The following is a 27124-nucleotide window of genomic DNA, read 5'->3' on the forward strand; positions in this document are numbered from 1 at the left end:
TTCCCACCCCCCAGTAGCCCCAGATACTTATCTGCTATGGGCCACCACTCACGGTTTGTGGGCTGCATTTGACTTGCTAGGTCACATGGTTTGAGAGCCTGGATAGACTTATAAGGTACTGCATGGCTCAAGAGAGCTGTATGGCAATAGAGGTTTTCTTTGGATGCTTTGGAGAGGTGTTATGTGACTTCTGGCTTGGATTGCTGAAGGAGAATGTCCTTTTCCTTTCACAACCCATAGCTGTGACATACATCATTACTGGCTTCTTGCAGGAGCAGTCACTCCCTCATAAACCAGAAAACTGCAACGCGTAGAGAATTACATTTGTGTAGTAAATGGCTGGCCTACACAAATTTGATTGGTGTGGGATGTTCCTAAGGCTGAGGAGGCAAATTTCTCTTTGTTGTAGCTGCTTTCCTTTTCCTTCAGCCTGTCTTTTATTTTTAGAAATACCAATTATGTTCCTAGATAACTCTGTCCTTGTGCATGAGGCCAAAGCTATTTTTTTCATAGCTTGTCCACACACCCTTGTGTTAATGATTGGACGCTCATCAGCGGCTGAAAAGGGCAGGTTCCAGCAGGGAATCCCAGTTTACAAAAGCGTCCCTGTGAAGTTATCGTGGTGTGAAGATATCACTTATTTGCTGCGGGTGAAGAGCCCTTACCAAACTTGATTTAGACCTGTGTGATTTTAACTGGTTTTAGTTCTTTTAACAAAAATAAAACCATCCTTTGACCTTCCAAGATGATACTAATGAACTTAGGAGTGCAAGAAACCCTGAAAGAATTAGCTCAGAACTTGGTGCATAACAATACTGCTTTCCTTTTTGCCTTTGCAGTTTCAGGAGCTGAAATTGCTTAGCTGATGAAATGCTAATACATGGCTTGAAGGGCCCGTGCAAGCATGCATTTGGCATACACTTTTCCCTCTTTAAATGGTCATAGCTTGCCTAATTTTGAAGGAGGGTGGGGAAGGGCAGAGGCAACATCTGTTCTAAGACTGTAGTAAAATACTTTGTGGAAAAAAGGCCTTCAGGCAAATTGCATATGGGTGAGCAAAGTGATACAAAAAGTGTATCTGAGAACAGAATTTTAAAAGTAGAAATTGGGAGATCCATTTATTGGTGCAGTAGGAACTTTATGAGGAAGCGCTACCACCATTCATGCTTAGTGTATTTTGTTGGGTTCAGGCCAGGTCTGAAAAGTGCACCTGATGGGGACTTATGATTATGATTAAAGAGGACTTGACCTGGGGCGTACAGACTGCCGCGGTGGTTATGAAGGCCCAGCAAAGACTGTACTATCTGAGACTGTTAAGGAAACAACAACTGAATGGAAAACTCCTGGTGTCCTTTTACCGCTGTGCTATAGAGAGTGTCTTAACCTACTGCATCTGTGTATGGTTCTCCAGTTGCACAGTGGCAGATAGGAAGGCGCTCCAAAGGGTGATCACTACTGCACAGAGGATTATCGGCTGCCCTCTCCCCTCCTTGGAAGAACTCTATAATTCCTGAAGCCTAAAGAAAGCCCAAAATATTCTGAGAGACCTGTCTCATCCAGCACACTCTCTTTTTGAACTGTTACCATCTGGAAGACGATACAGGTCTATCAAAACTAGGATAAAGAGACTTAGAGACAGCTTCTACTCTAGAGCTGTTGCGATGCTGAACTCCGTGGCTTCGTGTTGATGTGTTTGGGGCTGTGTAGGGATGGGTGGAGGAAGGGGAAAGTGAGGATGGGGTATGAGTCTGAAATTGTGTGCATCGAGAATGCTGCTGTAAATTTTGTTGTGCGTGCACAATGACAATAAATGCTTATGCTTATGCCCATTATAGCCAGCAACAGCAGCTTGTCTTCTGTAACATGTGTGCCAAGGAGCTACCGGTAGTTCATATGTACTGCTACCAATCTTCTCCCCACTGTCCCAAAACAAACCTCAGCTGACTAGAGTGTGACTTGCAACTTGCTCTCAACTTCCTCACAGACTCACTCACTCAACATGGTCAGAAATGCTGAAGCCCTAGGGCTCTGGTAACAGTGCCTCAGCAAAAGACAATTGATGGGCCACTAGTTCTTGAGGGGGCCCCTAGGCTTCAGTCCAATCAGTCATATGGATAATATGACCCTGTCTCCAGGTCCTCCTGGAGTTTGGCAACCCTAGTGCAAGAATATTCATATTGCAGAAGGGACAGCTGAGAGGAAGAGAGCTTATAGATTCCCTGAGAGCCAGCATGGTGTAGTGGTTAAGTGCAGGTGGATTCTAATCTGGAGAACCGGGTTTTATTCCCCACTCCTCCACCTGAGTGGCAGAGGCTTACCTGGTGAACCAGATGTGTTTCCTCACTGCTATATTCCTGCTGGGTGACCTTGGGCTAGTCACAGTTCTCTCAGGACTCTCTCAGCCCCACCTACCTCACCAGGTGTCTGTTGTGGGGAAAGGAAAGGAGTTTGTAAGCCACATTGAGCCTCCTTACAGGAGAGAAAGGTGGATTATAAATCCAAACTTTTCTTCTTCTTAACAATTATGAAGAAATTGAGAGTTTTATTCTTCAGCCAGGCTTAGTTCTTAAATAGAATTGGAAGTTTGTTAGTGCAGTGGTTTTCAGGCTTTTGTATCATACTTCCCACTGATTCTGGATCCCACCATGATGGGACCAAAATGCACACTGTTTGCAGGTATTCTATTGTTGTGGTTGGCCTTTATGATGAGTTTAAGGGAAATAAAAACTCACACAGGCACCAGTGGATAGTCCCTGGGAGGTAGGGTCAGCAGGAAGCAGTACATCAAAGTCACTTGTTGCTGGGCATGCCGAAAGGTCTCAGAAGGATAATTCACAACAGGTAGGGGCAGTAGGTGAACAAGGGGTTTGAAAGGAATGCGTTCTTAGGAACTGCTAGGACTTGCATCTCCCATAGATTTTTTTTTTTTTGGTTATAAAATCAATAGGAAAAAGACAAAAATATTATTTTAAAATTTCATGAAGCAGGAAGAGGAAATTAATCAGGATGATTACCGGATGTGCAGTAACATCAAATCCAATTAAATATTTGGAAATAAATCTGACTAGACAAAATGACACACAAAATGACACACCGCCTCCAAGGTTGGGGACAGAGGGTAGCAGTCAGAGAGAGGATCTCCATGCATCACTTGCTGATGTGTGGAGTCCTGCAAAAGGTGATTCTCTTTCCAGTATTGTTTAATATCTGTATGCGCCTTTTTGCCCAGCTGATTTGGAGTTTTGGGCTGGGTTATCACCAGTACTCTGATGACACCCATGTCTAGCTTGGTCCTTAGGATGGGGTCTTTCACATCACCTTCTACCTGATCTTTCAAACTGAAGATGTCAGGATCAACTACAGCTGTGTCTTCCCCATATCGTCTCCAGGCACCAGCTACAATTTTTAGATTGCCATCTTCTGATTGTTTCTCTATTGAAGGTGATCCCCCCACACCGGTGTTAGAGACAGCCAGTACTTTTTCTGTGGTTGCTTCCACTTTATGGAATGGGCTCCTCAAGGCGGTATGGGCGCTGCTGTTCATGGAGACGTTTAAAAGGCCCTGGAAGGCTGTTTTAATTTACAAGAGTTTGCAGTGATGTGTAGGTTGCAGACATTTTATTGTGTTTTTTGTGTGTTTTACTAGGTTTTATGAGTTTGTGTGTTTTATTAGGTTTTATGAGTTTTACTAGGTTTTATGAGTTTGGGGGAAGTTTGCCACTGAGCCGTGGCCCTTCTTCATGCTTTTGGGGCTTAGTTATAGATAGCACCATATTGATAACGTGGAAAGGGCTGTCTTGTGAAATCATTGAGGCTCTTGACCATCTGGTCTGTTGTGCTGTCCAGGAAGTCTCCCCAGTGACATGAGGCCTGACTTTTTCTTCTTTCCATTTGTTATTTTCAGCTTTGAGCATTGGCATATTATAAATTTGCAGATTTATTTTTTTGCAGCAGCTTTGTAGGCGTGCCTCTTCACTGGTTTCTAGGAACAGCCACGATACATTAATGTTGGGAAGGCAAGGTCCAACGAACTGTCCTGCTGTGAAGGGAGATCCTTTTTCTTGAGCAGGCACTCAGTTCTATTTTGAACAAAGTCCCAATTAGTTATGCCAAGTCCTGTCAAAATTTTCTGGTGCTGGAAAGCGCCATCAAGTTGCAGATGAGCTATGGTAGCCCCAGAGGTTTTTCAAGGCCAAAGGTGGTTAGACATTGCCTGCTTCTGTATAATAACCCTATATTCCTTTAGTGGTCTCCCATCCAAGAACTAACCACGGCAGACCCTGCTTAGCTTTGGAGATCTGGTGAGATCAGGCTAGTCTGGGCCACCCAGGTCAGGGCTGTCAAAAATTAGGATGCGTATACAATACAGTGTTTTTGCAGTGACTTCAAATCAATAGCTGCAGTAGCTCTGACTCAAACCCAGCTTCACAAGCTAGATATCAATACAGGCACAGTGGGGAAGATCTGAGAGCCCTACTTTGAGATGGGGTGGAATGTAGCCATGATGCAGTGTTCATACCATGAAAGAATGTAAAAATACCAATATTTTTTAATTTAGGCCCAGAGAAGTGGAATGCACCCTATTAAGCAGAAGAAGGAAAGGAAGTGAAGAGTAACTATAGAGGAGTAAGAGCAGATTCATTTAAACACAGCTGAATTTTGCTTCCTTTTAGGATAGTCATTAAAGTTTCATTTAAAAAGCAGGATTTGACCTCAAAAGCACTGTCCAATAGACATCTTTAACAGACAAAGGCACAATTACTATCGTTGTTCTGAGTGCAGGAGTTGGGTTTAACAACTGGTTTAGTCAGTTGTGAGAAAGAAGAAAAAAGCATACCATTGTATACAGACAGTTATGGTACTATCACTGTTGCTGTTAACAGGTTTTGCCAATCTTCGCCCTGCAGAAACATTGGTAAATTCACTGTATACTGTCCAATCCCTTTCCCAGCCAGAAGATGTCTTTTGAGTCAAGGCAAGGAAGGGAAACCTAATGAAGAAAAACAGACCAGCACTATATGCTCTTCCACAAATTAAAAAAAGGAAATAACAGGAGAGAGGAAAAAACACTTTGTTTACTGTCTTGTTCCTTATGTTAAAACCCAGATGTTCTTCTGAAAGCCTACTGGGAATGGAGAATGACATCTTTCTCTGTTTGAGCACGAGGCAAACAAACTAATCTTTTCTGTCAAGCTGGGACAGATAAGCCAGGACACCTTGGAGTTCTCAGCCGCCAGGTGATAAAACCTGACAGACAGTCGGTGCACCTGAACTGGTTCCTATTTAAATTTTTAATCAGAGCTTTCCAATCTCTAAAGGATTAGAGATGATGATCCCAATACATCCACACCCTTCATGTTTAAAGCAGGAGGTGCCAAGGCATGAATCATCTTGTAAACTGTTCCCTGCCCCCCTGCCCCCCCCCCCAGTTCCATAAATAATTGCACGAATACCCTCTCTAGAAGAATGGCCCTGTAGCACAGAGTGGTAAGCAGCAATACTGCAGTCAAAGCTCTGCTCACAACCTGAGTTTGATCTGGACAGAAGTCAGTTTCAGGTAACCGGCTCAGGTTGACTCAGCCTTCCATCCTTCCAAGGTCGGTAAAATGAGTACCCAGCTTGCTGGGGATAAAATCTAGATGACTGAGAAAGGCAATGACAAACCACTCCGTAAAACAAAGTCTGTCTAATAAACATTGTGATGCGACGTCACCTCAGGGGTCAGTAATGAGCCAATGCATGCACAAGTGAATATCTTTACCTTTTACCAAGAATGGCACTGGAGGGAGGGACCGTTCATGATGTAAACTATTCTTCCTTTTGTGCTGTAGGCCATTCTTGTGCATCATTTCATATCTCTGCTTTTTTCCCCATTAGCAATAATGGCTGAATGCCATCATTCCCATCCTGGAAATGAACATCACTGCTAGAACTGACTTATAGTGAACCCTTTCCCAAATATAAGTCTTTTACAGCCATCATTTAGGTGTCAGCAACATGTGTAAAATATGAATTGCTTCTCCAGAATGTGGTATAGTCTCACTTTGCCCTTTTTGAATAATCTCTCAATTTTTAATGTGTCACAGGTTTACTGCCACCTTTATTTGTGACATTCTTCATAGATGGTCTCCTTCAGGGACTGGAAATTGTTCTGGAAATGGTAAACATTCCAGCAAAAGTGTTTTTCCCCCTGTATAATTTTCCTGTGCTAGCCTTTAAACCCAGTGTGTGTGTGTGGGGGGGGGGGGGTTACCTCCTGGCTAGCCTATCACCTTCTGAGATGGCGGGGGGGGGGGGGCGGGGCCACCCAGAGGGCCTTCTCTGCAGTGACCCTGGTGCTTTGGGACAATCCCCAGTATCTCCCATGACAAGAATCAGGTAGAAGGTGATGTTGAGACCTTGGCAAGCCCTCCCCACCTTGTATTCCCTTTTTGTTTTGGGGGGACCTGTGCCATCCCTCTCCTGGTTTTTAGATATTTTTAAAATTATATTTTATGTAATGTTTTTAATAATAATATTTTATAAAATTGGATTTTTTAAATTGTGCTTTTGCAATTGCACCCTGCCCAGGGACTCTGGTGATGGGCAGAAAATAAAAGAGGTAAAAAAAAAAAAACTCGTATAGATGCATCCTTTGATTTGTGGATCAGTTTAGATTAAAAATTGAAACAGATTGTGGGCTGTTTTTGTAAGCACTTGGAGTATTGTATAAGAATTCATGCTAGAACTGTCACAGGACATTTATCTCACTTCACTAGCAGTACTATGTGTGGATTTTTCATCAGCAGTTCTCAGCATCCTTAGGGGAAAGAAATCCCTAGGGGAAAGATATTTGATTCTGATCCCCCTACAGAAATCAGTGGGTAGGCCCTTCAAATCTAGTATCTTCCATGTTCCATGCTCACTAGCAATAAATGAACTCACGATCTTGTCTTCTATCAAGCCAAATCACTGGTCTATTATGGGCAGCATGGACAGCTCGGACTGCCAGCGTCTCGGCACCACCTTCTGCCTGATTCTTTTCATGGGAGTTTTTGTGGGTTGACTCTGCAACTTTCTGTGCCGTGAGTGGTCTGTGGAGACAGCAATAGTCAAGGGACAGCAATAGTTAAATCCCCTTTAAAGTGATACTGTGAGCAGTGCAAGAGCGTAGTGCTTAACAGCTGGAGTTAATTATTTCTTAACTTTACTGATCAAGCTAACGTGGCATTAAACAATTTGAGGTTAGTTCTTAGCCCTGCTGGTGTAGACGGACGAATGTCAATAGCAAATTCCATGGGGAAAATAGGTTGGTGTGCCTGTGACCTTAGACTTTGTTTCTTCAAGGTTCCACGTGTCTGTGAGTCTTCTGCGTCCCTCTGCTCTTGAAACCCTTGCTCATCATAAAGAGGAAATGTTTAGGAAACTAAAAGTATGGGGAAGGTTAAAAAAAATTGAAGGTTTTTCAAGCGTAAATTTTTCTTTTGTAGGAAAGCCTTCAAGTTCTGAAGAATTGTGACTAGCCCAAGGTTACCCACCAGAAATGTAGGAATGCAGAAACACATCTGGTTCATCAGATAAGCCTCTGCCACTCAGGTGGAGGAGTGGGGAATCAAACCCGGTTCTCCAGATTACACTTCACTTGCTCTTAACCACTACACCACGCTGGCTCTCTGGGTTTCTTTGGTGGCTTATCACTGGTTTTCTCAGGAACAAAATCAATCAAAGTATGTTTGCTGTTTTTCAGAGAATTTTTTTCTGTTAGTACTAATTTTGTAATTGAGAAACCCAACGATAAAGGAACCCAGCCCAAGCCATCCCCAGAAGATATTTTGAACCATTTGGGATATATTCCCTATTTTTTCACCAACAGCGAATGGTTTGGCCCAAAAGGCTCAGTCACCAACATTTGTAGGTTGCAGCCTAGAAGGCTTCCCAGAATTCTCTGCAAATGCACCATGGGTTCCTCTGCAGAGCAGTTTGCGCAGAAGGCGTTATCTCCAGAAGTATGTCATTGGGAAACTGCTGATTTATTAGTCGAAGACAAATAGTTGGCAAGTGGAAGAGTTTTAGAGATGTAAAAACAAAACAAAACCCCGACCCTTGTCCTAATGAAAAAAACGCGAGAGTGTAGGAAATGTATTTGAGAAATGTAGCTGTGCTAAGCCAAAAAAAGGTCTGTTTATGTCTCTTGTCTTTAACATTTCTGCTTTTCTTTGGATCAGAGTAGGTGCTAAAATGGAAATGTGGGGCTCCAAAACCTGTATTTCTCTCAAAAGGGTAATGTGGGGGCCCAAAAGGTCGTTCGCATGGGAGAAACTATGGGCTTGTTTAACCCTTCCTCTGCCTGAGCATTTTTTGGTTCGTTTTCAGTCTGGGCTCCCACAGGGAGATTCACCCATCTGAGGAAGAGAAGGTCATTTGCAGAAGGGGGGCGGGAGGGAGGTTATACACACCTTTTCCCTAGCAAATTCTCTCCTTCAGAGACTCCTTCGCTCATATTTTTGGTAGCCTCATCAAATGTGGAATGGAGACATGCATTTTCCAACATAGTGCCTTATTTGGCCTTTAGAAGAGCAGGGCAGTAAAAAAAATTTTATGGCAAGTTGATTTTTAATGCAGTATTGCTATTAAAACAGAAATATTGCTAGAAAAATAAATTTAATTAAAGGATGAGTTGCCCATCCCCCCAAAAGAGTAACTGACTTTGCCAGTTTCTTTGCTGGGTGAATTAGCTTTCTCCTCTTGGGATAAACATAATTGTCTACAGTGACATTTTAACTGGGAATGGCTGCAAGATAACACGTACGTAATACCAAAACTCATGGGCACTGAGTGCAATTAATGGACATTAGATTCAGGACAGACAACAAGAACTACTTCATCACTCAGACATCAATTAACTGATGGAATTAGCTGCCCCTGGATGTAGTGATAAATATTAGTTGGCTTTAAAGGAGGCTTAGATAAATTCATGAAAGGCAAATCCTTCATGAAAGGCCATTAGCTATGGTGACGAAGCAAAACGTCCATGTTCAAAGGCATGAATGCCAGAGACCAGAGAGCAACAACAGGGGCAGACTTTGACCTTCATGCTCTACTTGTAAACCCTCCAGGTGTATCTGGTTGTCCACTGTGTGAAACAGGATGTTGGACTTGACAAACCAGTGGTCTGATCTGACATTGCTGAACGGGGTCCATGTTTGTCTGAGAATGTTTTAGAATAAATCAACACTGCTGCGCTATAGTTATATGCCAGCTATGTTAAGGAAGGTTTTATTACTGGGTTTGAAAGCCCTGACCTGGATAGCCCAGGCTAGTCTGAGATCTCAGAAGCTAATCTTGGCTGGCCCTGGTCAGTAGTTCCATGGGCAACTTCCAAGAAATATCAGGGTGGTGACATGGAGGCAGGCAGTGGCAAACCACCTCCAAACTTCTCTTACCTTGAAAACCCTTCAGGATCACCATTAAGTCAGCTGTGTCTGCATGGGGGTCCCCTTCTAAAGAAGAGCCTGGCTGGATTTCATTTTTTGAATCCAGAATGAGCAGAATGCCTTCGTTCTCATCTCATCTGCTGTGTCGCTTTCCCCAGGCAGAAAGTGATTTTTTTCATCAAGTTCAGTATTAGTTGAACAGTTTTTGGTTATCTCCCTGAACCTGCTGTCTCTTCAGCTGATAAGGGAGTTCAAGCAGATGATGTACTGTACCTGGGACAGGAGGGGGGAGGAGGTCTCACTAACAATGTTTCACATTGGTTAGAATAAGCCATAGTGGCCAGAGATTAACCATAATGACCAGAAAGTCATATTAACCAGTGTGTTGGAGTCAAAGCCAACTGTGAGAGCCACACAGAGGCGTAGTGCCAATGGGGCAGGGGGGAGCGGGACGTGCTGGCGCATGGGTGTGGTGTGGCATTCCAGGGCGTGGCATTCTGGGGGCGTGGCAGGGGCACAGGGCGGGCGTGGTTCCCCCTTACTCTGCCCTTGGAGCCACATAAATGTTAGGGAGACTGTAGTTTGCATGTCCATTTTTTAAACTGTGCTGGGGACTTGTGTGTGTAATCCACATTAATGGGTTCCTCCCCCCCCCCCCAATACTTTATGTAGTTTTTTTGCCCAGGGTAGGCTAACTATTTCAAATACTGGTAAGCTACTATAGAAAACTCCATTAGCACTTAATATGTTCCAACAGTGAATGTTAGCAAAAGGTCACATGCATAAGGGAAAAATATTTATATGATGAACCATACGCTCACTGCGAGGGAGAGCGCCAGTGTATAATCAGCCTATATTTCAGCCTATGTTTCACCTTTTGGGCCATTAAATGCAGGCAAATTATCAACACCTCCAGAAGCTGGCAAAAGAAGAGTTAGTTCTGCGAGTATACAAAAGTGTTTTAGTAAAAGTGAGATCTTGATTCTAAATCTATTTAATGTGCATGTCCTCTTAATTTTTTTTAATGGGATATTGGAAGAAGAATATTTGCCCTTCTGGGATTCATGTTGGAGATCTTTCCTGCATTGCAGCAGAAGCTCTAGAAGTATGTGACTAGCACAATTTTGATGTATGTATTTCTTTATTTCGTTTGTACTCCACCCTTTCTCCCCAGTGGGGATCCAAAGTGGCTGGCATCATTCCATTTTGTCCTCACAACAACCCTTTGAGGCCTTCCCAGAGTAGAGAATGATGCTGTAAGGTACTTTGAGCTCCCATAATTGAAAAAAAAAAACTCAGGACATAACTATCAAAATAATAAAAAATGTCTCCAAATTTTTCAAAGCATAACAAATATGGTTTGTTCTTGGGCTTTTTTCCCTGCCCCCTACTATAGGGGGCATTTCCAAACCTCATGAGGCAGCATTTTGAAAGACTTGTAGAGGCGTTTTGCACATTTGAGAGAAAGCAGCTCACGTAGAGTTTTGACAGAAGGTCCTGAAGGAGTGCTTTGTTTCGGTGGGCAGGCTCAACCCAAAAGAGGTTTTGATTTGCATGTGGTCAGTCCTTTAAGAGAAATCCAAATACATCAGTGGCGGTTGTTCAAGATGGTTTTGGAATGACTGAATAAATCTGTGTCTGATAACTTAAAACCAGCTGTGCACTGCTTGTTGGAGGTGGGTCTCTGGCTCACAACCAGCGAAGGTATCACATCCCAAAGACATCACTAATAGTTCTGATTCCTAAGCAGACCTTTCTAAGTCCTTGACTTCTATGTAACTCTTCTTTGGTGGCACGATAGCTTACTTTGAACACTGGGGCAAGCGTTGCAGAGGCAGCCACAAATGTTGCCACGAGCCAATTCCACTCATGCATTATTTATGTACCTTTGCTGAAAAGTAGCACTAAAGAAACAACTCAGCTTTCAGTTTAGAAAAGCTCCTCTGTCTGAAGGTGGTTATTATTCAACTTAATGACCAAACTATTAACAGAACAGGTTGAAGCCTGTAACCAGGGGTTAAGGAATGGGGTTATGGACCCTATGCCCTGACCTCTGACCCTCTTGCATCTAAATGCCTCCTTTTAGCTATGGATCATATTTATGTATTCTGATAACGCTCATCCAGGTGTACGCCTAACATAGCATTTTAACTTCTGGAGATTTTAGTTGTGATAGATAAATATTGCTTCAGCATGAGCTTCTTTTCTGTCTTGTATTTGTGTCTTAAATTCCTTTGTTGTAATGGTGTATTTTTTTAAAATATGAAGTTTTAATTAGGAAGCTAAAACCTTGAGGATATATATATATATTAAGCCCCAAATTGTATCTTCTGGCTCTTTTTACTAGAGGCAGAGGCCTCTATAGTAAAAAGCCTCTTTCAGATTAGATTTGTTGTCCAGATTATTTATGGAATAACATAAATGGATGTCAGAAGCAAGCAAGGGTGTCTGCAGAGCAAGGGAAAACATTAGATAAACAAAATTGGATTAGTCATAAATTTGTTGATGGATCACAGTGGTTTGAAGAGCTATTCTCATTTTCAGCCTACTTCCCACTCTAGGAAGGATAACTAGGAATAATACAAAGGATAATATTGGCCAATATTACATGGCTGTTTCCTGGCCAGTGGGAAATTCTAGAAACTAGTCTTTCTCAGAAAAAGATATTGGTAGGGTTGTATATTCCTCCACCGCAGAAGTCTGTAGTCATCCCCGCAGGGTCGTCGCTAAGGAATAGGCGAGACGCGGAGGAGGTTTCATCTGGTGGAGAGCGTCAGCAACAGGAAGCGCGGGATTTCGTGATCCTGACAACTCTGCCGTGTGCTGGTCTCTGCCACCTTTTATTATGATTCTATCGGGGGCGTGTAGAAGGGAGGAACGGAGGGAGTTCCGGGAGAGCGGGAGGTTGGGAGATCATCATGTGATGCATGATCTCACCTGGCTACGTGCGGAGAGGAGCGTAAGCGTCTGAGCCTAATCCTCACCTGGGGGCAAGACCATTGTCCCTGCGCCCGGTGACTGAGCCAGACAGTTCATGACCCGTGACTCATAGGGGGGATGAGGAGTGGGGGTGCGGTGCGACCAGAAGGCCGTAGGAGCGTAGGTGTTCCAGCGCTCGACCACGGTGCTGCTGGGTCAGCGGTGCATTACTACAGAAGTCAACATGCCGGACCTTCACTGTTGTAGAATTCTCCACCTGGGTCCTAATGCCTATCCAGCCGTGTTTCTCTCTATTATTGTCCTATATAATAAGGTTGTTAATTTTGCTATTTCTGAATATTCTGTGATCTTTTGTATCCGATCTTCCTTGGCTGGTACTTTTTCCTCTATCCATTTCTGGGCCTACATACTGTACTAAATCTTTTTCTGAGACAGAGTATAGATATGTCACTTTGAAACGGTGATTCCCAAACTCTGCAACAAGGCCCACTGGCATGTCACGAAAGGGGGTGAAATGTGTAATGAGCAGGGTCAGTTCAAGGCTTAAGTAAGTTTACCCCTCCTTACCCAGGCCCATGCGACTGCTCTCTGAGTCCAAATCAAGTCTCTGCACTGTTAATTATGGACCCAGCAGTGGGTGATGTAGGCCCAGGGAGTGATGCCAGGCACCTCCCCTGCCACTGATGACCATGAACAAGGTGCATCCTGAGATATATCAGCACTCCTGCTCCATATGCTGCTCCAAACACCTGTAATGGGTGTCTTGGCTGGACCAGTTGGCCCTGGCTGCCATGAAAACTTCAGCTCATCATGTTGGATACATCTGTTTCGGCTCTGTGCTTGTTGGAAGTGATTTCCTCCACCCTTGCCCGTGAGGCTGAAAGCAAAGCCCTTTATTTCTACTACAAAGCGATGGACATGTCATATTGGGAAGATTTCCCCTAGCTGTTATACAAGTAAAGCCATCCCTTATGTTTCAGACAGGAAAAGAAATGGCTGAATACTGACAGTTTTCAGTGGAGTGGGAGCTTTCAGTAAAGCAAATTATATCATAATTGTTTGAACCTGTACAGGTTGACAAAACTGCATTAAGGAAAGCTCTCACTCTGGGTAACCAGAGCTGGGTCCTCATATCAGGTGATAAAAACTTTTACCACGTGTTGGGTGCATCTGCATAGTAAAACGGTATGCCGTATTTTTTACCTAGTACTAGGGTGAGGCCGCTCCTGTTGTCACTTTAAAATTCGTTGTACAACACCATAAAGGTATCCGAAATGAAATTCTTGCCTCTTGTCGCTGTTCTGAGGAGACTCTTTAAGAACGGTGGGCTTCTTAACAGGGCATTAAGAGTCACATAGAACTGTTGCTGATATATAATCACATGTTCTGTGTTCTCCCTGCAGTTGGTCCTTTGCGAATAGAATTCTCTCACACTGTGAACATGAAGAAGGTGGCGGAGGAAAACCCAGAGGTGAGGGAAGGAGGCCGCTACACCCCAAAGGACTGCACAGCACTGCAGAAAGTAGCCATAATTATCCCATTCAGAAACCGGGATGAACACTTGAAATACTGGCTGTACTATTTGCATCCAATCCTTCAAAGACAACAGCTTGATTATGGTATATATGTAATTAACCAGGTAAGAGATCAGTAGAGTTTTTGTTGTGTATTGATTGCATAATAGAGGTATGTGCGTGCTCCCTGTGTCCTTTTGGACTGTTATTTGATATTTTATGACAAAACGAATGAGCCCTGTCTGCAAATCTGGGCAAAAGGGCCTTCCTTTTCAAGCAGCTAACAAAACCAATAACCTCTGCTTAATTCTTTCTGTTTCTAAAAGAAAGCCTGCAAGGTTTATGAAACAGCTAACGAGTGGCACTAACACTGCAAAATAATGTCTATTAATTATAATGTCAAGCGATGTACAATCAGCAAAAATCCATACATTGGCTAAGAGCTAGATAAAATTCAACATGTTTCTCCCTCTAGCTATCCAGATGTCGTTCTAAAATTGCTACCAGCATATAAAACTCAAAAATGACCTGGTCGTGCAATCTGTCCCTGAGTAAAGATTTAGGCAGGCTGTAGAATCTAGTTGTCTCCATTGGACCCTTTGATAACAGGCATCTCATCTGATGGGCCGTGTGTGGGAGCGTGCTTTGTCTGTCTTTCAGGCAGATTTATTTTTAACTTTATTATTTTAACTTTATTATTTTTTTAACAAAATCTCAATTGGATGAGCTGCCCTTGTCACTTGTCAAGTTATGTATCTCAAAGGATACATAGTTTTTTTTATTAAGTTATTAAGCAAGCTTTTATTTTATGAAGCTAGCTACTTGAAATACAACTGAGCTTTTTCCCAGCACCATCATCACTTCTTTTAACACAAAACTAGAACTGATAACCCGCCAGAAGAGGAAGAGTGACACGCGGCACGTATCTTTAAGTGAACAGAACAGTTACATAGATAATTTTTCAAGGTCAGAAAAAAACCCTGGTACTGTTTCTCTCTGGTTCAGCGAGGAACTAGGAGAACCATTGAACTAGGTATACAAAGTTTAGGAAGTACAATAGTCAAATAATCATATGATCAGGTACCAGCAAATATTGTTGGCTAGTGAAGGTATTTCTCTCTCTCCCTCTCTCCCTGGTCATGGCATGAGTTCCTATAATACATTTATCTCAATTCTGCCTTAAGCTACTATAATTGCTAGAGCTACTAATGTGTTCCATTCAAGTGAGTTGGCAGCACATCATTCTTATCCCTGCGATGTTTGAAACAATGGCACCTGCATCTTAGCGAGTAGAATGCCTTCTCCCTTTTACGGTGCCATTCATAGCAGCAAGAGGGTGAATCTTAGGTTTGGGCTGCGGACCAGTGATCTTGAGCAGCAGGTGTAGGCTGTAGTGAGCTATATTGAAGGCTGCCTGTTTGGTTCAAAGAGTGAATCTGGAGCCCTCCTTCAGAAGCAATGTGGCGTGAGTGTGAGGAAAGGTAACCTGTCAGGGAGCTTTATATCAGACAGTGGCTTCAGATTGACCTTCTGGTGTCATCTGATTACGTGCGTTAGGAGCATTTTTAACTATTGTGCAACTAAGTGCTGGAATTTCCCATTGTTCCCTTTTCTGATCAACATCCCTAGTTGTGCAGAGTTCTGAGGGGCTGGGCTCCTGTTTCAAGTCCCATCGTTCCTGCCACTTTGCTTTTATTTTCATAACTCTTCAGTGCTCGTTTCATAGCATATCATCGCAACTTGTAATACAAGCATTTTCAGCTTGAAATGCTTAGTCTGGGAAGGTAAAGGCAACATCTTGAGAAGTTTAGTTGTGCTTTCTGGTTATTAAAAACCAGAACCTTGAAGAACCTTTTAAGAATTTGCCGAGTGTGTCAATCATGCATAAAACTCTGGGTGTGTCGTCCTGAACCTTGGCAACACAACTGCTTTGTGTGCAGTCAGGGACAACAGGAAACAGAATGAATGTGGACTGTAAACTTTCTTGACCTTCGTGAGATTATAAAGAAGATACTCTCCAAATGCCAATTTCGTAGGCCACGCGCACTGCATAACACATCTGTCTCACACTAGTAATGTTGAACTAGCTTTTGACATAGGAAACTGTGGTTTTAAAACTTCTACATAAGCAACCTTTTTTCCTTTTTTGAAACAAGTCAGCCTCACTTAGGTTATAAGATTTCAGTGAACAAATTGTGAAATAAAACTGGTCTATTGCAGTGATTCCTAGATATTGGATACTAGGAAACCGGGGACGTAGCTTAATCAAATGATGCCCTGGGCTCAACCTAGGTCCTGCGCTCCCAACCAACTGCATCCCGGCAAATTCAGGACTGGGGCGCAGTTGCAAGGGGGGCGTGGCCCTGTGATGTGTCCCGAGGAAGTGGTGCTTGGGGCTCCAGCTCCCCACTGCACTGCAGGAAAGAGATTACATATTGGGTTTGCTAATATGGAGGTTGAATTTTAGGGAAATGGGGTTGCCAAGCGAAAAAAGGTTGGGAGCCACTGGTGTAGAAAGTGGATATTTGGCTCTTTTTAATTGTGTGTCTTATGATGTTTTTGGTTCTTTGCACTATCAGAATAATAGATTTCAACAGAACTTTCTTATGTGTTTTGATTATTTCAAAGTCTTAGTGGGATTCTATTGACAATATGTCCAGCTAGCTTGCAAGGAAGGCAGGGGATTGATGGCCTAGGAAACATGCAATTTAGGCATATCCTGAACATAATAATACAGTTGCTTCTCTCATTTTGGAGCCAGGGTAATATAACAAGTTGTCCAAAGTCTGTTCATGTGTTTTGTACAGCTCTGGCTGGTTATTAAGTATATAAAATGCAAAACTGGCAGTCACCTGAACTATCCAGATTCTGTTTTTTCACACATGGAGAGCTGTCAAATCCTAAGAAAATGTTTCTTATTTCTTTGCTCTCTTGACAATTGCTTTTTTTTCTCTTTGTGTCCTTGTCTGGCCTTCCTTTGCATCTATTCTTCCTTTTTTTCCCACCCTTCATTTCTTCCTTCTAGTGGGGAAATCTTACCTTTTGCTTGTTAAGCCTGTCCTATATAAGCAAAGCAATGACTGAAGCAAGGAGAATTTCTGTGTGAGGGATTCTTACTCCACCTGCGTGCTCCTGTACTCTGCATCTCATAGGACAAAAACAAAAGAAAGGAAACTGCCCACCATCTTGACGCTTCAATGGTAAAGTCCAGCCTCTTAACTTTTAGCACAATGCGCATTCAAATGCAAATCCATTTCATTTTTGCCATTGACTTTCAAAACGCTCAAAATGCTTTGGATTGAATGAGGTATGGAAGGGGGCAAGAAGAAAAAGTGAGGATATGTAAAAATGGTAGGTGGTGTAATGCTGGAAAAGCTAATGGGATAGTCTAGGATGCAGCTTGTCTTCTAACATGCAACTCGGCTCCCTCAGTGAAGCTGTCTTTAATTATTTGCACTGTAGCCATCCATCTCTGTGTGGTGTTTTCTGCTTGTACCATAAGACCACCTAGGTTTCAGTGAGTGCTGTGTGGACAGCTAGTGGATTATGGGTATGCCTCAAAGCATGATTTGGACAAACATTGCTTTCAAGTTCCATCCAGCAGTTTCAGTGATGTGTCAAACTTTCAGAAGTGCTTAGCCTCAGTCTCTCTGCCTGCGTGTTCACCGCAGAATTCCCATTAATTGCAAAAGGAATCTGGGGTACGTTTTGGAGCACACGCCCTGTTCACAAAGGACGCAAGTTGGTTCTTGCCGGGATTTCATGTGAACTGAGAGTGTTCTGTGGAGCATGTTTGTGCACTTCCCTGCAGTTGTTCATTCCGATTATTGGGGTGACTAGTAGTGGGAGAATTTCTTTTAGGGAGATCCCTCCTCATGGCAAAGGGATTGTGGCTTAGTGGTAGAGTGCATGCTTTGCAACAAAAAGGTACCATGTTGGTTTCTCAGCATCTCCAGCTAGAAAACATCAGATAGGACAGTGGTGGCGAACCTTTTCAAGACCGAGTGCCCAAATTGCAACCCCAAACCCACTTATTTATCGCAAAGTGCCAACATGGCAATTTAACCTGAATACTGAGGTTTTAGTTTAGAAAAAGCGGTTGGCTCCGAGGCATGCATTTACTCAGAAGGAAGCCCCATTGCCAGCAACTGAGCTTACTCCCAGGTAAAGGATCGCGCTTTAGTTCTTCGCATGAAAATCAGTGAGGTTTAACATTACTTAACAGGGTTACCTACACTGCTTCCCCAAAACTAGGTCTTAGGTTTAATGCTAATAATCGAGCCCAACGGCCCAGGCCAGCCTAAATATGTGTGTGGGGATAGGGTGGGGACTCTGTTTGCGCGTGTCCACAGAGAGGGCTCTGAGTGTCACCTCTGGCACCCGTGCCATAGGTTCGCCACCATTGAAATAGGAGGTGATATGAGAGACTTCTGCTTGAAACCTAATAGAGCCTCTGCCAGTCAGACTAGACCAGGGGTAGGGAACCTGCGGCTCTCCAGATGTTCAGGAACTACAATTCCCATCAGCCCCTACCAGCATGGCCAATTGGCCATGCTGACAGAGGCTGATGGGAATTGTAGTTCCTGAACATCTGGAGAGCCGCAGGTTCCCTACCCCTGGACTAGACCATGGGTCTGCAGCCAATTGGCCATGCTGTCAGGGGCTGATGGGATTTGTAGTCCATGAACATCTGGAGAACAGCAGGTTGCAGACCCCTGGACTAGACAGTACCAAGCTAAATAGACCGGTGGTCTGGCTCAATATAAGAAGGGGAGTTTGCATTTATACCCCCACCTTTCTGTCCTGTAAGGAGACTCAAGGCAGCTGACAAGCTCTTTTTCCCTTCCTCTCCCAACAACAGACACCTTGTGAAGTAGGTGGAGCTGAGATAGTTCTAAGAGAACTATGATTGGCCCAAGGTCACCCAGCAGGAATGTAGGAGCAAGGAAACAAATCTGGTTCACCAGATAAGAATCCCCACTCATGTGGAGGAATGGGGAATCAAATCCGATTCTCCAAATTAGATTCTACTTGCTCTTGACCACTACATCATGCTGGCTCTCAAATGATAGCTTCATGGGTACATGTATGTAAGGAATTAGTACCATTACTAATGTTCTCATTGAGTAATCTTTGGCATGCTTCCAAAGGATTTCAGGATTTCATAGAGCAAAATGAATGGAACTACAGAACAGTTCTTTTCAGTGTTCTCACAAACTGAAAAACTTTACATTCTTTGTTTGGATTTCCCAGTCGTATAATTTTGGTAGTTTACACAATTTTTTGTAATTTAGAAGTTTTGTGATTTAAAAAGGCAACGAACTCTGTCCTGCAGAGAACACGGAGAGAAAAAGCTCTGCAGCCTACGACGAGCTCAGGGAACTAGCGAGTTGGATTTTGAAGTGACTCTCTCATGCACTGTGTTCCTCTTAGATAACATTTCTACAAAAGAAGGAACAAGCACCAGCTGTTTGACATGTTGTAACACTGGAGCGGAGAGTTCTGTGTGGGGTTGGCTGACTTAGTTCAGTCAACAGTTCGCTCTGCCCAGACATGACAGGAGCACAGCAGTTGCCAGAGGCCCGAGGCCAGCTGGCTCTCTGAACTGACTAGTAATTTGTTAAAAGACATTTGTAGGAAGAACATTCAGCACACGCAGTATTGATTTATCAGACTAAACTTCAGTTACCTTTTGAAGCCTGTAAAACATTTTACAACAACCTCTGGTGCTTTGATGACAAAAGGAAGGGGGAAGCAGTAAATGTTTTTAAGTGCATAATGTGAAAATAACATATCTCTTACTAGTACTGTCTCTTGCAGTGGTTTTAAAGCAGAACATGGGATGCACTGCTTCCTCACTACACTGGCTTATTTTCACCTTTAAAAGTTGGATGTTAACATACATATAAAATACTGTTTGGAGACTGGTTCTGGTGGGTTTTCCTGGCTGTGTGGCTGTGGTCTGGTGGATCTTGTTCCTAACGTTTTGCCTGCATCTGTGGCTGGCATCTTCAGAGGTGTATCACAGAGGGAACAAGATCCACCAGACCACGGCCACACAGCCCGGAAAACCCACCAGAACCAGTTGAATCCGGCTGTGAAAGCCTTCGACAATACACTGTTTGGAGACTCTAAAAAGGATAACATCTCTAGTTTTAAAACTCTGTTTTAGAGATTCAGTTGCAAGATGTTACCCTTTGAAAGCAGTGGGTGGGGAAGCTGTTTTGGTTTTCTCTCTGCCCTCGCCCTTCTGGATATTCTAGATCTTTGGGGAAGTGATTTCAACTGTGGGCCTCGTTGATAATAAAATGTGCCCCTTGGCTGCATAGTGAAGGTTGCTGGGCATAACTGTGTTCCAAAAAGCCTAGAACAGGACCTCCTATAGTGTCACTGCAGATAATATTCCTGCAGTTATTTCCTAGTCATTTGCCTTCTAAGTTGCCGTTTCTCCCTTGGATCAGGGGATTTCTTGAGATTCTGGGGCTCCCGTTTACAGAGCGTCACAAGAGTCCTGCTTGCTCCGGTAGGCAACTGGATGGGGACAGGAGAGTAACAGAATTAGTCATGGCTACATTTTTTTGTCATAGCCATGAGTCTGTCCAATAAATATCTTCAGGTTACAGCAGGTCTCCCCATTCTCTTTTGAGCCTGTGGGCCCATTTGGAATTCTGACATGGCATGGTGGGCGCAGCAACCAAATAGCTGCCACAGAAGGCAGAGCCAGCCACAAAATGATTGCCACAGCTTAAGTTCAGTAACAAAGTGCAGATCTGTGTGCTGTGGTGGCAGCTGCTGCCAAAGCAACATGTTTTAAACATTTGCGCAGCCAGTCAGATCTTCAATAGTCAGTCAGAAGCCTTGCTGGGCAAAAGCCCTGCCTGGCCCGCCCACCCACTTTCTAAAGACATTTAGTGGGTGCCATGTTGGGGAAGCCTTTGTTACAGTCTGGCCACCTGTCTTCTTATCTCCTGTGAAATGAACCACCTCTTATGTCAAAATACAACAAGGGCCATTCAGCGTGAATTTTCATGAGTCAGTTGCTTCTCTAAACACAACTGATGAAGTGAACTTCGACTCGTGAAAGCTTACGCTAGAATAGATTTTGTGGGTAAGGTATCCCTATGCTCTTTTTTGTTTCATGGCTACCTACCTGGAATTATCTCTGCTTCTGTCTAATGTGTACACTAGTTCAGTAGTTTTCAGTCAGTTTCCCTGGGAACCCTGTGGTTCATTGGAAGGTTATTGTTGATTGCTTAATGAGAAAAGAAGTAAAAGTTGAAATGTTTCCTGAAAGATAGGTACCCTGTTTCCCTGAATATAAGACATCCCCAGAAAATAAGACGTAGTAGAGGTTTTACTGAAGTGTGAAATATAAGGCATCCCCCGAAAGTAAGACGTAGCAAAGTTTTTGTTTGGAAGTTCGCCTGATGAACAGAACAAAGAAAAATAAGACATCCCCTGAAAATAAGACATAGTGCATCTTTGGGAGCAAAAATTAATATAAGACACTGTTTTATTTTCGGGGAAACACGGTAGCAGCAGGTACACTACCTTTCCTGTCCAATGCAAAGCTCCAAGGAAGAACTAAAATTGGTCCAGGATGCAGGCGCTGTTAACAAGGATTAGGAAAAAGGTGGGCCTTGGCAAGATCTCCTCTGCATAAACTGACTGCACCTGACAACATGCCTTCAGAATCTCCAGCAACTTGTAGGGGTTTCTATATCAAACATTTTGGTCCGGAAAGGGTTCAATGGTTTGGAAACCATTGGTTTAGTAGAATTTGCCTCTAAAAGCCGATGCAGCCGCAGTGTTTCAGGACACAACAGAAGGGTGTCTGCACAACGAAACAGAAAAAGAAAATCTTTACCTTTCATACATACCGTCTTCCCTTGTCAGTTTCAGTTCTGCCATACTCTTTCCATATTTATATCATGTTCATTGAGTTGTGCTAGTTTGATGCTTGTTTTTTTTACCCAACTGCAAATGCAAAAGGTTTTGGTTCTATCGGGCCTCTGTATGAAAGAGCTGCAGTTGGGCAGGTGTGTAGATGCATTTGATCCTGTGGCGCACGGCAGAGGTTGTGCGCCATTGTACAGATGACCAGATGGCTCAGAGCCCTCTGTATGACTGGGAGACAAGAATTAATGTGCAGTTAAATTTGCACATTGTTTCTCTTTCCTGTGTGGGACATCAGTGCAAGAAATGTGAGTCCTAAAATTGTACTCTCTGAAAGATGCTTCAGGGGAGAAAGAAGATTGCTTTGGTTGTTGTGCTAGCTTTTTTCTTATGTTTGCTCTTGATTCCCGTTGCAATACTTTGTCATGTAGTTCCGGCATTCTAACTGCTTCTAAATGGATTAACTTTTCTGCTCTCTGACTGGTTTTTCTGCATTTATCATGAGTAAAACTGAAGGAGGAGGTCTTCTTTATAGCGGCTGCAAATGCAAGCAAGGCACAAATGAGTAAACAGGACTAGTTCCTCCTAACAACTTATCATGGAGTCTTCAATACTCAGCACCATCTTTCTGTTTTAAAAAGGATGCTACACTCATATATCCTGTTACTTGTCCTCCAGAAGCCTGTTAATTGCGACATGGCCCAGGATAGGACTCAGAGTGAAACTGGGGGCTCATTGGCTCACTTAGATTACAACCTGCAGCAAGTCCTGAATTTATGACCACAGGATGTCAGCAAGTTTCAGCCTGCACGCAGCCTTGGGATAGAAGATGGTAGCTCAATATAGACATTTAAAAAGTACACGGGGTGTGGTGGGATTCAGCAGGTTTGCACCACTTTCGCAGAACCAGCTGTTAAAATGGTGCATGTAAACAACTAGTCATTAAATTATTTGAATCCCACTACCAGAGCCGGTTGTTAAATTATTTGAATCCCACCATTGGCTACATCTACTGATATATTACATTTATAACAGTATGATACCAGCTCTTCCCTTATTAAATGAAAGCTCTAGATTTGTTATGCCATATGCTCCCTTTCTGTAGCCACAGAAAGGAAGAAACAACAGGCCGCATCTAGTTGGATAATAGTCCCAACTTCCAGGTCATTTTTAGTCATTGGACAGTAAATCAGAAAGAGGTAAAGAATGTGTAGAGTCACTGGCAATGAAGGAACAGCGGGAACAAACGCAGTAATGCCAGGATACAACTACATGAAGCATTTTATGCTCTCCACTGTCATTCATTCTGTCTGTCCTTTATAGATCTTGATCCCTCGTGTAAAGTTCATCGTGAAGAGGAGCTTTATTTTTAATAAGCAAAAACATTCCTTAACATCATTAAATGGATGGATAAAGCAAGGCACCTACATAATTTAGAAACTCTAGCCCAAGTAACTTTAATTATTGTGTTCTCAAAATAGAGGAAGAAGCTAGTAGAGCTCCCCACCCTTAAATAGTAAATCGGGCTAGAATTGTGTTGACTTGCTTGAGTTATGGATAGTGGTAATATTTGTTTTAAAACTCTTAGAGCCTCGTACAAAAGGGGAGGGTGAATCTGCTCAAGAAAGCAGGGGGGGTACTTACCTCAGCAGAGGGACGAAACCACCCCATGTGTCTGCTGCCCTCCCCCGATGCTGGTATGCGGCAGCAGTGTCCCAGTACCCCTGCTGCCAACAGTGCAGTGGGGGCACTATGGGGACGTGGCTGGGGGAGGAGCCAACATTAATCAGCTTCCTCTCGGCCATTTGCCAGTTTACGCTGGTGGGATTGGGGTGGAATTTGGACTCGTGCAACGCTTTTGGGTCGCATAAGTCCATTCAGCCCCATAGAGGCTTCTCGGCAGCAGAGAGGCTGTTTTGTTTTGCTACCCTCCCCTCACCACCAAGAAGCTTCTCTGGAGCCGCAGGGTGACATGGTCATGGTTCCACCGCCACCCACCTCGCCACTTGGGTGGGGCTGCCCAGGGGTGTTGCAACTCAGCTGGTTTTCTAGTACACAGTATAGTTGATGGATGGGGCGGGATTTGAATTCTTACCTGTTCTACAAATGCTGATGTATTTAGGGAGTGAAGAGGTCTGAAGAAGCAGGATGTTCACACGGAGGGAAAAAGTGACCCAACTGAAGAGCGTGATGGAATTCTTACATCAGCAGGGGCTTGTTTCATAAGTTTACAGTGTATGATGTAAGACAACCGAGGCACCAGCAAGCTTTTGATTTATTTTTTTGGACACCAACATAAATGGCAGATAACAAGCTTGGATCGTTGTTTTCCTCATCCTTGCATGCTTGCATTGCTGCTTGTGAAGGCTTAGGGCTTCAATGGCTAAGAGAAATGTTGACTGGTCCATGCTTAAGGTGTTGAGTCACTCTTCTTTTTCTTGCATCAGGGAGGAGAAGAAACATTCAATCGTGCGAAACTTCTGAACATAGGCTTTGTAGAAGCTTTGAAAGAATATGATTACAACTGTTTTGTGTTTAGCGACGTTGATCTGATCCCGATGGATGACAGAAATACTTACAAATGTTATGACCAGCCCAGGCATCTCTCTGTGTCTATGGACAAGTTTGGATTTAGGTAAGAGATCAATTGGTAATGTTTCTTTGCCATATGGTCATGTGACAGCATAACTGTTCATGTTAAGGATTGATTAACAGGGGCCTTACTTGGGTGGGTCTCCCCAGCAAGATGTATAGAAAAAGAACAGAAGGGGCTACAGACAGATCCTAGCAGGATTTCAGCCGAGAGATGAATAGCTTCTTCTGGAAACACTGAAGAACACTGGCTGAGGACAGAATTAAGAAACCTTAGAGAATGAAGGGAGTTAGTCAAAAGAGAGCGATCAACTGTATCAAAGGCAGCAGAGAAGTAACAAGCTGCCTAATACTGAGTCAGATCTTTAGTCTATCCAAGGTCAGTACTGTCTATTCTGACTGGTAGGGGTATCCCAGTTAGAGGTCTTCTGCATTCACCTACTTATCCAGTCCTTTTCAGTGGAGACATCAGGCACTAAATCCAGTGGTATAGCAAGGGGGGGTACAGGGGAGCTAGAGCCCTGGACCTCAAGTCCTGGGGTCACGCGGGGGCCACACTTCAGGGTTTCTCCCCCTCACAACTGCGTCCCACCCCCAACTCTCCATGAAGTTTGGGGCAGGGGCACAATTGAATGCTGGCCAGTGGGACTTGCCCCAGTGGCACGGGCCTGTTTGAGGCTGGCCTCAGCTCGCCTAGGTCCACTTTTAAACTGAAGACTTCAAGCAGTTATCTCTTGCTAAGTTTGCAAGCTAAAGTTAAAGCACTTTTCCACTGCCCAGGAACTTAGTTTCCTTCAAGTGTCTTTCACCTTGGACAGTTAATTAAAACAATTACAAGGAAGTTGGAGTAATTGCTTTTTAGTAGAAGTTGAGATTGGCATTTTTATCTTGCCATATCAGGTGTAACTCTTATGCACGTGCTGATTGGCTTATAACTAAATGTGAGATAATCAACATAAGTGCAAACAAGCCAATCGGTTATCTAATAGCATGATTATGACAGAACAGATTTAAAGAAAGAAGAGGTTGATAATTTTCGGAGACCTGCAAATCCAGTTCCTCTGGTTGGAAGTTTCAGAAGAAGGCTAGGTGAGATTTCTGGGTTTGTTGATAATCCCTCAATGCAGTGAGACAAAAGCTGAAACCTGATTTTCTTTTTAACCCATTATCTGTTATTATATGATGAAAGACTGCTAGGAACTCTGATAATTTTATCATTCATCTTTGCAGTAACTGTAGGGTTAATTTTTATTTGCTTTTATTTTCTTCTGCCTTGTTTATTTCATTTAATTTCTTTTATTCGATTTATATGCCACCCTCCTCCTGGAGGGCTCAGAGCAGCTTCCAACATGTATAAACAATAAAATCATATATTAAAACATAGATGACAACTGAACTAATCTTAAAATATGCTAAAAACGTATAGCGACATCTCCCTCAATGGAAAACAGAACAGTGAAGGATGGGGATAGGGAGAGAGGGAGACCTTACACTGTAAAATTGCAGCTGTTTCAACCATCTGTCTGGTGGAATAGCTTTGTCTTACAGGCCGTGCAAAATTGCATCAGATCCCACAGGATCCTGGACCAACTGGGCAGTGTTCCACCAGGTTGGGGCCAGGGCCATGGTAAAGAATATTTTCTTAGCTCAATAAAAGATTAAAAAATTCTGCAAGTGTTGTGTCTGGTTTGCTGGTTAACAGGTTAAATAATTGAATTCATCCCCTTTCTCATAAGAACATAAGACCAAGCCTGCTGGATCAGACCCGAGTCCATCTAGTCCAGCACTCTGCTGCTCGCAGTGGCCCACCAGGTGCCTTTGGGAGCTCACATGCAGGATTGGAAAGCAATGGCTGCTGCTCCTGAGCACCTGGTCTGCTAAGGCATTTGCAATCTGAGATCAAGGAGGATCAAGATTGGTAGCCATAGATCGACTTCTCCTCCATAAATCTGTCCAAGCCCCTTCTAAAGCTACCCAGGTTAGTGGCCATCACCAGCTCCTGTGGCAGCATATTTCAACATAGTAACCAGTGGCTCCCTAGGAACACTTTTAGTTCCAAAAGTGGTGCAAAGAGAGATTAAAATCCTGTGTACCATGGTTCTGATCTGTAAAAAGTCCCCAAATGCACGAAAATTAACATTGAGAAATTCACAAGAGCTCCACATACAGACCTCCCAAGACACAATTGGTCTGACCTTTAAGGAGCTAGTTCCCAGAGTGCTTTTATTTTTTCCAACACCAGGTGTTCATGTGAGAATAACTGCACAAATGTTTCTTTTTTCACAGAGCACATATTGGGAAGCCCCGGGGCCAGTGTTGATTGCATGTGTCTTGAAATTCTTGATGCTACATTTTGTTTGCATTACTTTGGTTTCCTGCTGTCGCTAGAGGTCCGGTCCTCTTCAACCATAGCAGACGCTGGCCTCCTTAACAACCTCTGTCTCTCTTTTCCAGATTACCTTATAATCAGTATTTTGGTGGTGTGTCTGCCCTGAGCAAGGTGCAATTTGAAAAAATCAACGGGTTTCCCAATAATTATTGGGGCTGGGGAGGTGAAGATGATGATATTTATAACAGGTAAGACTTCTCTGCCTCTATTGTAGACTGCTTTTGCTGTTTAAAGAAGCTTGTTTTTGCAAGCAGAAAGTTAGGCCTGCATTTTGGATGCGATACTTCCTAAGCACTTCTTGTTCTATGAGCCAGTTTATGTGCAGTCTTCCTCTGTGGAGTATTCAGAGTTTCTTTCTATCTGTCCAAGACTCTCCTTCC

The 27124-nt window shown here is 43.3% G+C and overlaps 1 protein-coding gene across 1 annotated transcript in view; it reads left to right on the forward strand.

The window, feature by feature from the left end:
- The window catches only part of B4GALT1 (beta-1,4-galactosyltransferase 1), a 42766-nt gene that overhangs the window by 10966 nt on the left and 4676 nt on the right, over nucleotides 1-27124 (forward strand). The window contains exons 2-4 of the mRNA XM_048503869.1: nucleotides 13757-13992; nucleotides 24211-24398; nucleotides 26810-26932. Of these exons, the coding sequence (XP_048359826.1) occupies nucleotides 13757-13992; nucleotides 24211-24398; nucleotides 26810-26932 (547 nt within the window). The remainder of the gene's footprint in view (nucleotides 1-13756; nucleotides 13993-24210; nucleotides 24399-26809; nucleotides 26933-27124) is intronic.

Source organism: Sphaerodactylus townsendi, linkage group LG07 (genome assembly GCF_021028975.2).
Source record: "Sphaerodactylus townsendi isolate TG3544 linkage group LG07, MPM_Stown_v2.3, whole genome shotgun sequence".
NCBI classification, from domain to species: domain Eukaryota; kingdom Metazoa; phylum Chordata; class Lepidosauria; order Squamata; family Sphaerodactylidae; genus Sphaerodactylus; species Sphaerodactylus townsendi.